At 50.2% G+C, this 12,410-nt stretch overlaps 1 protein-coding gene and 1 long non-coding RNA gene across 2 annotated transcripts in view; one reads left to right on the forward strand and one right to left on the reverse strand.

The window, feature by feature from the left end:
- Window positions 1–2,086, forward strand: part of ALPK2 (alpha kinase 2) — a 132,912-nt gene extending 130,826 nt beyond the window's left edge. Inside the window, exon 13 of the mRNA XM_020912818.2 lies at window positions 1,299–2,086. Coding sequence (XP_020768477.2) covers window positions 1,299–1,518 — 220 coding nt within the window. The 3' untranslated portion in view covers window positions 1,519–2,086. The remainder of the gene's footprint in view (window positions 1–1,298) is intronic.
- Window positions 2,087–3,358: 1,272 nt separating this feature from the next.
- On the reverse strand, window positions 3,359–6,224 carry LOC110150059 (uncharacterized). Its single transcript, XR_002317637.2, has 3 exons — window positions 5,402–6,224; window positions 4,749–4,930; window positions 3,359–3,446 (listed from the first exon to the last, which is right to left on the reverse strand). It is a non-coding gene; the product is annotated as an uncharacterized lncRNA (long non-coding RNA).
- Window positions 6,225–12,410: the final 6,186 nt, after the last annotated feature.

The following is a 12,410-nucleotide window of genomic DNA, read 5'->3' on the forward strand; positions in this document are numbered from 1 at the left end:
CAGACACAAAGGCCCAGGTTCTCCTCCCGGGGAGAAGGCGCCGTGTCACAGGAGACAGCCCGTCTGTGGCGGGGAGACTCCGGGGGCCGTACCCACTTGCTTTGTTGTCTTAGGCTGGCCCCCAGGCTCTCGGCCTGCACGCCTTCAAGTGACAAGTTGCTGGTGGTTTAGTCGCTGAGTCGTGTCCAACTCTTGTGACCCCATGGACTGTAGGCTGCCAGGCTTCTCTGTCCATGGGATTCTGCAGGCAAGAATACTGGAGTGGGTTGCCATCCATTGCCCTCTCCAGGGTCTAAATTCAATTTCTTTAAGCCCCAAAGTTCCAAGATGTCTTCATTTAGAACCTCTGGGTGGGATGGAGGGGTGATTCAGGTCACCAAGAGATCTTCAGATTTTTATGGAGATGGTCCAGCACTGGTCACTCTGACTAAAAAGAAAAGGGCTCTGTGTGGAATCCGGGGAAATGGCACTGAGGACCCTGTGTGCAGGGCAGGAATAGAGAGCCCGGGGTGTGGAGAATGGGGTCGTGGGCACAGCAGGGGGAGGAGAGGGCGGGCGGACTGAGCGTAGCTCTGACCTGTAGACACTGCCGCCTGCAGGAGAGCTAGTGGGAAGGCGGTTCAGTGGCGAGGACTCGGCTCAGCGCCCTGTGATGGCGAGGAGGGGACGACGGGGCGGGAGGGGGGTACGCCTGTGCTCACGGCTGAGTCGTGTCGAACGGCAGAAACCAGCACACCACTGAAGAGCAATTATCCTCCAATGAAAACTTTAAAGATGCTGACGCAGCACAACGGTCAGCCCCTGGGACACCCGCCTCATCACAGTCTTTGGTCTTTACCGCCCACGCCAACGGCTCGTGGTCCTTACTTCACGGCCCAGGTTTTGTTGTTTTTTTATCAGTAGTTGTGTCAACCGTTGGCCGTTCTGGCCTACAGTGGGAATAAATATGGGCTTCCCAGGTGGTGCTAGTGGTAAAAAGCCCGTCTGCCAGTGCAGGAAACTTAAGAGCCGCAGGTTCGATCCCTGGACTGGGAAGATCCCCGGGAGGGGGAGGGCACAGCAGCCCACCCCAGTCTGCTTGCCTGCAGAATCCCACGGACAGAGGAGCCTGGAGGGCCGCACTCCATGGGGTCGCAAGGAGTCGGACACAACTGCAGTGACTTAGTACACACTCACAGAAACAAGATATATTTTCTGCACACCATGAGTTTCCCCGTTGAAATGTTTCTTTTAATACTGGTGAAGGGTCCAGATTTTTTTTTTTAAAAAGAATTGTTTCCTTCCACCCAAACTCACAGGTACAGAGGATTTAAAGGCAACTGTTCCATGACCTTCATCGATCAGTTTAAAGCCCTCCACCAGTGTAACAAGTACTGTAAAATGCTGGGGTTGAAGTCGCTTCAGGACAACAGCCAGAAGCAGCAGAAGAAGCCAGGCATCGGGCGGAGCAAGATTCAGCCCAGTGCCCCAGCCGCGAAGAAGGCGGCCTCCGGGAGTCCGGCAGCAAAGAAAAGCTAACGGCTCCTGTTAACTGACGGTCGCTGGCTGGCAGCACACCGCCTCGTGGGTAGAAATCTAAAAACGCCCCGGAGGGAACACACAGCCTGCAGAGTGACGTGACCATCCTTTTTCCCTACTGCCTGTTCTCTGAGCTGCTTCCAAAGCCATCACCTGCTGTCTTCCCTGAGACGGTTTCAGAGCCGACTTGGTGACCAGACTCACGGGAGACTGGATCCGCTGTCAGTCTCGATGAAGTCCATCTCTGTAGCCTTTGCATGACCTCACGTTATGTGTCTGTCTGTGTATCTGCACGTGATTGCTGTGTGGCGGACTTGCTCCCCTGCAGGGTCTGTCCACAGCCCCATCCGTTGCCAATCCCCTTCTAGCCTTGAGGATTCCAGACGCATCCAACCACTACATTGCCAGAAAAGGGGAATTCCGTCACTGGGTCGAGCTGTCGCACTAAGGTAGATGATGCTGTTGTAACTGGAGGGGGCTTTTGAAAGGTCAGGCCATTTCCCATCAGCACTCACACATCCCATTAAAACGTTGTTTAATTAAATTCATCTTTAGATACAAAGTGTAAGATGCGCGTATTCGCCCAGACACTTGTTCTTCAAAATTCGTGCCGTATTTCACCTTCCCCCAGGATTAGCGGTTTAGTAATTTCCTAATCTGTCTCCTGGAGCACAGACTATTTTCATCTGTGTCTTTCCCCTATTCTTATAAGCACTGCTTCCAGTTTAACACACTGTCTACCTTGCTCTCTAAACCCAAGCTCCCTAAACCCAGTACTGTCTGCCCTATGTGGGATTTTTCTAGAAGATGCGTACAAACCCTGGCTGGGGTACACAAGATCACAGGGTTCTAGCACCTCCCACTCATTCTTGGGGTGACAAGCGGGCTCCTTCCTGCCAGTCTGGATCCTGCCCAACTTGGAGCAGAATGGCCCCTGCTGACCCCACTGGGCAAGCGGAGATGCTCTGAAGACAGGTCGCTTACCCCAGAATGAGGAGGCCTCAGGCCCCAGCAGCAGGTTGTTACCGACTAATTCACAGACTATTTTTAGAGCCGTTTTAAGTATAGGAAAATGAATGGGAAGTATGGAGACGTCTGGTATGGCTTCTTCCCCATTCCATGTTTCCCCCTATTACTAGCTTCTTACACGAGTGTGATCTATTATGATTGAGGAACCGATATTGATTCGTGCAAACTCATTCAAGTGCATAGTTTACACTTCCATCCACGCCTGGTGCTCACACTCTCTGGGTTTTGGCACCCACATAATGACGTGTGTGCGGCACACCCAGGGCCATCTCACCGCCCCGAACATCCTCTGCGCTCCGCCCATTCCTGCCTCCTTCCCTCGAGACCCGGCTCCTGGGAGCCGCTGGTGGTTTTACTATCTCCGTACTTTTGCTTTTTCCGGAAGGTCACATAGGAGGAGCCCCTGCAGGATGCCAGCCTTTTCAGATAACTGGCTGTTGTGTAAGATGATCCAGCCACTCCCTGACTGTATCTAGTAGGATGGTTAGGCCGCCTCCTTTGAGGAGGAGGCTCCTCAAATTGAAAGTGGACACGAGCACGGTGGGGTCTCATGGAAACGCAGGCTCTGATGCTGGGGGCCTGGGATGCTGCATTCCCATCACGTTCCCTGGGAATCTGCGTGCCGGTGGGGACCACACTTGGGGGGGGTGGTGGTTTAGATCACAGGGAGGAGGATCCTGAAATGGTGAGGGGAGCAACGAGACTTCCAGTTGTCCAGGCTGGTCGGCTGGAGGAGGCCCCCAGCTCCTTGGATTCTGGGAGGCGGCGGCCTGGGGCAGGGCAGAAACGCAGTAGTGATCACAGAGCGGGGGTCGGCCTCTTCCAGTGCAACGGGCTTCTGTAGAGACTCCTGGCTGCTTCCTCTTGAAAACAGTGCTCCCCCTGCACATGGGGTTTAGCTAAAAAAAAAGAGAGAGAAAAGATGTGATTTTTGTTTTGAAAAGGCATTTGAAGGAGCAAACAGTACAGCTAGTCGTAGTTCATCTTTTCAGAAAATCTGCCATCTCCAGCTCTTCTTCTGACATGATTCCCCCAGCTACAGATTACAAAACGCTCATTTTTCTACGAGGCCGCCTCCAGCCTACTCTCCCCAGGGAGAGCCTGCAGATGTATTTGGCATTGGAGTTCTAGAACGTTCCATGGTAACAGGGCACAGGGTACATTTTGATTGAAGTTAGTGCGTGTACATCAGTGTGAGTGTGAACTGAGGGCCCTTTCTTTGGTAATTTGTAACTATAAAAATATCAGTACTGGGACTTCCCTGATGGTCTAGCGGTTAAGAATCTGCCCTGCCAGGCCAGGGATGTGGGTTTGATCCCTGGCTGGGGAACTAAGATCCCACATGCCTCAGAGCAGCTGAGCCCTGCACCAAAACTACAGAGTCTGTGCACCACAAGGAGAGATCCCACATGATGCAAATGACACCTGAAACAGCCAAAAAATAAATATTTTTTTAAAAAAATATCAACACAAGGATTCAAGAAAACTCTGGAAAGGTACAAACTGAAAAGTTGAGGTCATCCAGTAACCCTCCTGCCCTCCAGCTGGCTTTGAATTTGGGCTTGGAGTCAGTTGAAGGGAAAGGATTTCCTCCCAGATTTGGCATTTTGCAGGCAGCCCACGGGGAAGCTTGGATGGAGCTGTCCCTGTCTCCTTTTATGGATGCTCAGATTATTTTTCAAAGTGCCTTTATTGTTTGCTGGAATCCGATTTCGTCTGTCTATAAACATTTGGAGGACTGGGGACAGAAGGGGTGCCTGCAGTGGGGTTTGTCCGAGCCAGTGCTCCTGGCCTTTGTGGGGCTGTGTGGCCATCTGTCCAGCCACCCAGACCCTAACCTTCTGTTCTGAGATGAAAGGCAGCTTTCCTTGCACAGTCAAATAACAGGGTGCGTGTGCCATGAGCTCTTAGTTGTTCCAAGGTCTCAGAAATGCCCACGCCTGTTGCCATTATTCTAGCTTGTTTTGCATCACATCCAGTTCTATGTTTTTTCCCATTTGTCTCCAAAAGTATCAGCTGTTAGGTCTATAAACACAACAAACACTCAACCCAGGGCCCAGCTGGGATGGCCTGGTGGGTCTAGCTGGGGATTTTGTGCCTGATGCCTGCAGGGTGGTTGTACATGTGGAAGCATCTCTTTTTCCTAAAGGGCTCTGCAGTGGAGCCCCATGATGGGTAGACAGACAATGATAAATGAGCACCTCATTCAAACGCGCTTGTGCTTTCAACAGCTGGTTCCATGAGCTGGCGGAGAGATGAGGACTTGCTGCCACTGGCATCCTGTCCTGGTGTGTCTGGTTTGGGACTCAGGGCTGCCCAGCCCGTGTGAATATCTCATAGCATCTGGTAGCAACGCCTCCCCGACCATGCTTCTGATGAGCCTCTGAACAGCAAAGGGTTTTAATAGATTCTTAAGAAGAATACCCAAAGAAGTAACAATTTTTTTCTAATTATAAAGTGCTCTTGCTTCTAAATATGCATCCTGTTCTGTGTATGTGCTGCGGGCACGTGTTCAAGTGTTTGCAGACGGGAGACGCTGGCCTGGCCCTGTCCTGGCTGGCTTCCTTTGTCTATGCTGTGCTCCGCCGGCCCAGCGTGTGCAAAAGGGAGCAGATGGGCGCTTTTCCTCCAGTTAGATCTGCAGATGCTGCTTGAGCTTAGAGCTCTGAAAAGCCAGAGACACAAAAACCTCTCTGTCTTCCAGCTCCCTGTGGTGGCAGTTCCTAAATCCTCTGAAAACCAGCTTGCTCTCAACCCTTCTGTAAAAGCTGAAAGGCAAGATAAGATAGCAGGTTCATCTGTGTGGTCACGTGAGCAGACTCTGACTTGACAGATGCAATGAACAAATACTTACAGTACAAATTGTGCCTGCAGTCCGCGTGGTCGCAGAGTTGGACATGGCGGAGCAGCTGAACAGCAAATTGATCACTAGATCAAGAAGTTTTAAAAATCCACTTTTTATGAGAGGCCTGCATGGACCCAGGTAGAAATCATTTCAGACATTTTTTCAAAAACCACATATTTAAAAAAGAAAACTTCTATTTTGTATTGAGGTATAGCCAATTAACAATGGTGTGATGGTTTCAGGTGAACAGCCAAGGGACTCAGCCATGAATATACATGTATCCATTCTCCCCCAAAGTCCCCTCCCATCCTGCCCACCACCAACATGGAGCAAAGCTCCATGTGCTATACAGGAGATCTTGTTGGTTATCCATTTTACATATAGCAGTGTATCCATGTCCATCCTGACTCCCCAACTATCCTTTTCCCTCATCCCTCCCCACATACTGTATAAGTTCATTCTCCAAGTCTGTGAGTCGGTTTCTGTTTTATAAGTAAGTTCATCTGCATCATTTCTTTTAGATTCCACATATAAACGATGTCATACAATGTGTCTGTCTTTGACTTAGTACGACAATGACTAGGTCCATCCACGTTGCTGGAAGTGACGTTATTTCATTCTTAACGGCTGCCTAATATTCCCTTGTATACATGTACCACATCTTCTTTACCCGTTCCTCCATTGATGGACATTTGGGTTGCTTCCATGTCTTGAAAACCACACATTCTTGATCAGATATGACTGCAAAGAGGAAGTTGGTCAGCATCGATTTCAGGGGCACAGACTTCCGGTTTAGCACCGGAAGCAGTTCTGATGGGACGTCTGCCCTCTGTCTCCCTCCCCAGCCCATCCCTTCTCTTTCTCCACGCACCTCTACATGGCTGGTAAGGTTTGGCTGCTCCGCAGAGGTGACTTGTCCACGATGCTTTCTCTGTAGTCATTTCCCGGGGCTGCTGTAACAAAGCACAAACGGGGTGGCTGAAACAACAGAAGCCGACGGGCTCACGGCCCTGGAGGCTGCAGACCCCGGCCCGAGGTGTCGGCGGGGCCCTGCTCCCTGTCACGGTCCTGGAGGAGGCTCTCCTCAGGTCCCCCTCCTCAGTTCTGGGGGTCCTCGACCTGTGGCCGCAGGAGTGTGCCCTCCTCCCCAGGCGCGCGTCTGGATCCGCGTTTCCCCTTCTTATAAGGACACCCGTGCCACTGGCTCGGGGCGCTTCCTAATAAAATCCTCATTTTGACGTGACTACCTCTGCATGGACCCTGTCTCCCAACCAAGTCGCATGCCGAGGTCCCTGGGGGTTAGGACTTAGTCATGTGAGTCTTTGCAGAGACAGTTCAACCCAGAGCGTGTCCTCGTCCTTCACACAGGAGAAACGGGAGTGTCGCCCCTTCGTTGTGCAGCGGCCTGGCTGTGAGCGTGAGACTTGTCATACCCAAGCATGTTTATACGCCGACTCCCAAATCAGTGTATCTCTGAACTCCAGACCCACCTACGTCACAGCCTCGTCGGCATCTTCACCTGAATTCTCAGGTGGAGCCTCAAACCTAGTCTAGGCAACACTAAGCTCCTGACTTTCCCCAGATCTGTTTCTCCACAGTCTTCCTCATCTCAGAAAATGGCAGCTCCATCCCTCCAGCTGGTCAAGCCCCAAACCTGGCAGTTATCCTTGACCCGTCTCTCACCACCACAAACCACATCCAGGGCAGCACCCAGTCCTGCCGCCTTCCCGTTATCCGTACCCACGATCACCTCTGTCCCTCCCTCCTGGGGCCAAGGCACCATCACCGCCCATTTGACTTTCTGCAGAAGCTTCCTACCTTGTCTCCTGAATTCTGGCCTTTTCCCCACTTCAGCCTACTCCAGCAGGGCAGCCAGAGTGATCCTGTTAAAACCAAAAATGGGAGTAAGATGCTACTCTACTTAGAAACGCCCAACACTCTCACAGCATCCCTGCTCCCGCAGAGTAAAGGCCAAATCCACTACAAAGGCTGACAAGACCCCACTCTGTCTCCCAGAGGCCTCTTACCTCACCTCAAACTTGTTCACTCAGGTCCAGGAACAATGGTCTTGTTATTCTCTCAACACTCCTGCCCCAGGGCCTTTGCACTTCCTGTTTCTCCATCTGAAACGTTGCTCTCCAGAAATCTGTGACCTTTCAAGTTTTTGCTGAAAGTCACCTTCTCAGGGAGTCCTTCCTGACCAAAGAGTCTAACTTGCAAGCCCCCTTCCTGCTTCCCCTTACTGCCCTCTGAGCTTTATATCTCTAGCTTTTACCACCACGTGACCTAATGTACATTTTACTTGTTTTACAATTGTCTATCTCCCCTTGCATCAGAAAGTAAGTTCCCTGAGGGAAGGGTTTTTGTTTTCTGGTTTATTCACTGCTGCATCTCAATACCTATGCCAGCTTCCTGGCACAGAGAAGACCCTGTGATATAAAGATTTGTTCACAGAGTGAACACCCCCGACTCACCATCTGGTGTTCTCCTCTGATGGAGAAGTAAGGCATTGAAAAAAAAATTATTTGTTTGGCTGTGTTGGGCCCAGTAGTGGTGGTGTGGGCTTCACTGCTCTGAGGCGTGTGGGGTCAAACCTACATCCCTGCAGTGCAAGGTGGATTGTTAGTCACTGGACCACCAGGGAAATTCTCGCAAGGCATTTACACGTATGTCAATGTGATAAGACAAATCTAACTTCCCTTGACACCTTGGCGTGACACTGTTAGGTCTGAAAACCTTCCAAAGCAGGAAGGCAGCGTGGTGAGCAATGTGGCATCCAGTCTCTGACCCTCCAGAGACTGGGGGTTCCAGTTTGGCTTCTAACACTTACCAGCTTTGTGTGAGCTTTGAAGAATGACTTAACCTCTCTGAGCCAGACTCCCTCACCAGATAAGTTGTTACTGAAGCAAACCTGGGTCCCCTCACCCTTGGGCAGTAAAGCCAGTCTCCTGATACTGGGTGGTGGTGAAGGAAGGTGCAGCTTGTCTTGCAAGGCCCAGCAAGGAGCTCATGCTCCAGAGACCGGACGGATTTCAGGCTGAGGGAGGGAGAGGCAGCCCAGGAATGGTTTTCTGATTGGCTGGTGAGGTAATCGAGTGTCAACATCAGCTTTCTGGTTGCAACCCCTCCAGGGTCTGTGTGCTTGGGGTCAGCACGCAGCTGACTTCTTCCACCTGCTGGGGACTCCCGACTCTGCAAAGCACCCCGAGGATACGGCTCGGAACATCATCTACAGCCCTTGAAGAGGAGCTGAAGGCCCTTATTTTGTCTTGCTTCACTCTTTTCCTTTGTTTCTGTGTCTTCTCACTTTTCTGATTAAATTTGCTCTTTGGAGCTCAGGGATGGCCTCAGAGGCTAAGGTCTTTCCACAGGCAAGACGCAGAGGGCACAGCACGGCCCTCTTGGGGACAAAATGAGGATGACCCCTAACTTGCAAGGATGCGAGAATTAATTTACATATAAAGATAACTGACCCAGGGTGGCAGTCAATAAATACAAATCATCATTACAACTTCCAAGCTTTTATATATAATTTTCAGCTTGAAGTTATTTATAAATATCTGTATCTTATTCATAATAGAGGAATGAGTTTCATAAATCATTCCACTCTTTACTAGGGGAAAACAAAAGAAACAGCACCTAAAATGACCTACAACAGTAATAAAAGTTATATTTTTTCTTATTGATATTGATAAAAGAGGAAAATGAGAAGAAATCATGTCGTATGTATTTTCTTCAGGGTTCACTTTTCAAATCGTTTCACCATGTTTTTTAACTGATCATGGGCCACACAGTCCTACTACTAAGGGGGTTGAGCAATCAAAGTCTTAATAATTTTCTGCGTGTCTCTTAAAAATCCTCAATTTCAAGCATCAAGGAGGCTTTGCTTCCTTAAAAAATTGGTCCAGAAATTGCTGACAAGCCCAGCTGCATTATCTTGCTGCTGTTTTTAGATAAGCCCAGCTTTGATCAAAGCCCTTCCAACCACCAGTTCTGCTTTCATCTTTCTTTTTTCTGGAAGAGGTGAATTTTGAACAGAGCATAAAAGGAAGTGACGGATGAACAGAGAGAAGAAAGGAAGCCAGTCCCATGGGGAGAATCTCAAGAACCAGGGTTCGGAAGCAAGCAGAAGAGCATCCTTGGACGACAGCAAGCAAATCTGCCTGGAGTGCAGGGGGCTTCCACTAAACAGGAAGAGAAAAGCTGCGGTCTCGGGGGGAATGATGGAGTGGAGGGCCTTTGCTGATCAGTCAGAGATCGACTTGTTTTTGTGGCTCTACATGTCACTGGAGGTTTAGCACAGATACAGCTTGAGTGGCTAGAATATGGAGAAGGTGGTGCTTGCCCAGGAAGGAGGCAGGCTGGAGGACCAGAGGGGTGGGCACCCTGCCACATGAGGCATCGCTGGGCCAACAAGCAGCGGGGAGGGGACCCGGAAACCAGAAACACACAGCATCCTAAGGGGCTCAGAAGCAAGCCATGGGCAGCCTGGAGGGACCCAGAGATGGAAAGGAGACAGGAGAGCAAGGCAGAAGCCCAAAAGGCAGTCCTATTTCAGCATCTGGAAACTTCCCTTTCAACGCAGCTCTTCGAGGCTTCTACAGGGCAGGGGTCAACCCTGCACACAGGTCTCCTCCACCCGGAAGGACAGCGACCGGCTGAGGTGGGAAGATCCTGGCAACTGCAGTTCTCTAGAGGCAGCTGCTGTCTGCAGGGAGCTCAGCGTACTTCTCAGAATCGACAGACCACGGAAAAGTTCACCCTCGATAACTGATTCACTTGGCACTGCTGTGGCTTCCTGGGAGGCCAGGTTATGTTGTCATTGTTTGTGTCTGTATCCACATCTTCCTTGGACAGTCTTGTGATGCAGTCACGAAGATCAGCGCGGTCTCTGCTACTGTTTCCAGACCTGCGTTACCAGGAACCAGCAAATCAAGCCCCTCATTCCTTCCATCCCTTCACTTTCCAAAAAAGTCATAAACAGGGAGAGAAAAGCGCCCTCACTGCAGCAGCCCGAGGGTGTGAATTAGATGTGGTGCTGTGCCCATGAGTCATCTTCCTCCAGGCTCCTTCCCGGGGATGCGCTTGAGATAAAGAAAACCCACCTCTACCCTGAGGATTCTGTGAGCTGAACCAAGGGCTTCTGCTTTCCTGCCCTCTGCCCTCACCGTGTCCCCTCTAGAGTTCCAATCCTCCGGACAGTCCCTTTATGCAGCATGTGGAGTCCCCAAAACCACAATCAAGCAAAATTCTCCATCAAGTCTGATTTTAAGTATCCTGGGGGAAGTAGAAAGCTCTTAAAAAAAAAAAAATCCTTGTAGTTGGTTGGAATTTTGAGGTTCCAGCTGCTTTCAGGTCTGAGGACACAGGTGATATCTTAGATACTTAAGGTAAGTGTTTCCTAAAGAATTAAAATTGTTAGGAGGCATTTAAGGCATTTGAGGTTACTGGAATAACTCCCTTGGTTTCCACCTTTCATTGATGGTTTTCCCCCAAACTGCTTTTGGCGTTCTTCACACCTTTTTTGAGATCTCTACTCAGAAGTCACCCTCTCAGGATATCCTCCAGCCCTCCAACCCACTAAGCCAGGCTTTTTTAGTCTTGACTGTGCCTTGGAATATCAGAAAGCTTCAGAAAACACTGATGCTTTCTAGGTCCCACCCCAGAGCTTCTGACTGAACTGGTCTGGGATGTACTGTGGGCAGTGGGACTTTTGGACTGACTTTTAATTACTTTGATGGATTTGATGCTTTCCTTTGAAGGGACTTTCATGGAGGCTTTATCACATAGGCACGATTGGTTAAGTCAAAGACCACTGGTGATTAAACTTTACCTGCAACCCCCTACATCTCTCCCCACCCCAGAGGTTGGGTGGAGGGCTGCTGAACATTCTAACTTAATCACAGGGTTGAACCCTTGGAAACCCAACCCCATCCTTAGGTTACCTAAGAACTTTCTAAAGTCGCTTCGTTAACATAACAAAAGACACCTTTATAGCTCTCACTGCTTAGGAAAATGCTGAAAAGGCTTTTAGAAGCTCTATGACAGGAATGGGGACAAAGACAAAATACATACTTTGTATAAGTCGCAATATCACAAAGTTGCACAGAGCCATAGACATGCTTCACAGAACCGTCCCCTGTCCGTGAGATACAGGGGCACACGAGACCCGTACAACACACCCAAGGGCATCTCGGAGTGCCTGCCCCTGGCCCAGTCATCAAGGGGGCACTCCAGGTGTAGAGCTTTGGAAAAGGAAGGCGGCTGCTTCTGCAACTTCCAGTTCTACCAAATTGCAAGGGGTGCCGAGAAACATGTTTCTAAAAATTGAGGAGGTGTACTCCTTATGGGTCCAGCCCTGATTGTGGGGATGCTAAGCCTCTGCCCACATGATCTGAGGTCAGGAGACCCAGAGGTTCTTTTGTCACAAAACACTTTCATCTTTCGTCTCGCACCCAGGAAGTCAACCTTCTGGTGAATGTTGCCTCTCAAGATACAATGCAGATAGGTTGCCAGGGAGGATCACTCATGTCATCTCTTCGTGTAGGAAGCTGGAAGGGAGTCTGGCAATGGGGCGGAATGATGCCATCCTCTGCATTAGCGCTGTTGATATCTTCAATGTGTGGATGACATCATTAATGCCTGATGAGAATCTAGGAGGAGAGGCATCTGGCATCTGAATCCCCCTTTTCTCAAGAAGGAAACTGAATGTGGAGGCGATGTTCGGTGTGTTTATGACACAGCCCCTGAGCCGGCAATCTCTTTAAAATCGTGGTGACACTGATCTATGACATTATGTAAGTTTCACGTGTGGGTCACTCAGTCATGTCCGGCTCTGCGACCCCATGGACCAGCCGCCAGGCTCCACGGGCTCCTCTGTCCATGGACCCTCCTGGGCGAGCATCCCGGAGTGGACTGCCATCCCCTTCTCCAGGTTTCCTGTGTGCACATGATGGTCTGCCTTCTGTGTACACTACAGTCTGCTCACCATCATGTCCAGTTTCCAACCACACACTTG

This window comes from Odocoileus virginianus, chromosome 22, assembly GCF_023699985.2.
Source record: "Odocoileus virginianus isolate 20LAN1187 ecotype Illinois chromosome 22, Ovbor_1.2, whole genome shotgun sequence".
Lineage (NCBI taxonomy): Eukaryota > Metazoa > Chordata > Mammalia > Artiodactyla > Cervidae > Odocoileus > Odocoileus virginianus.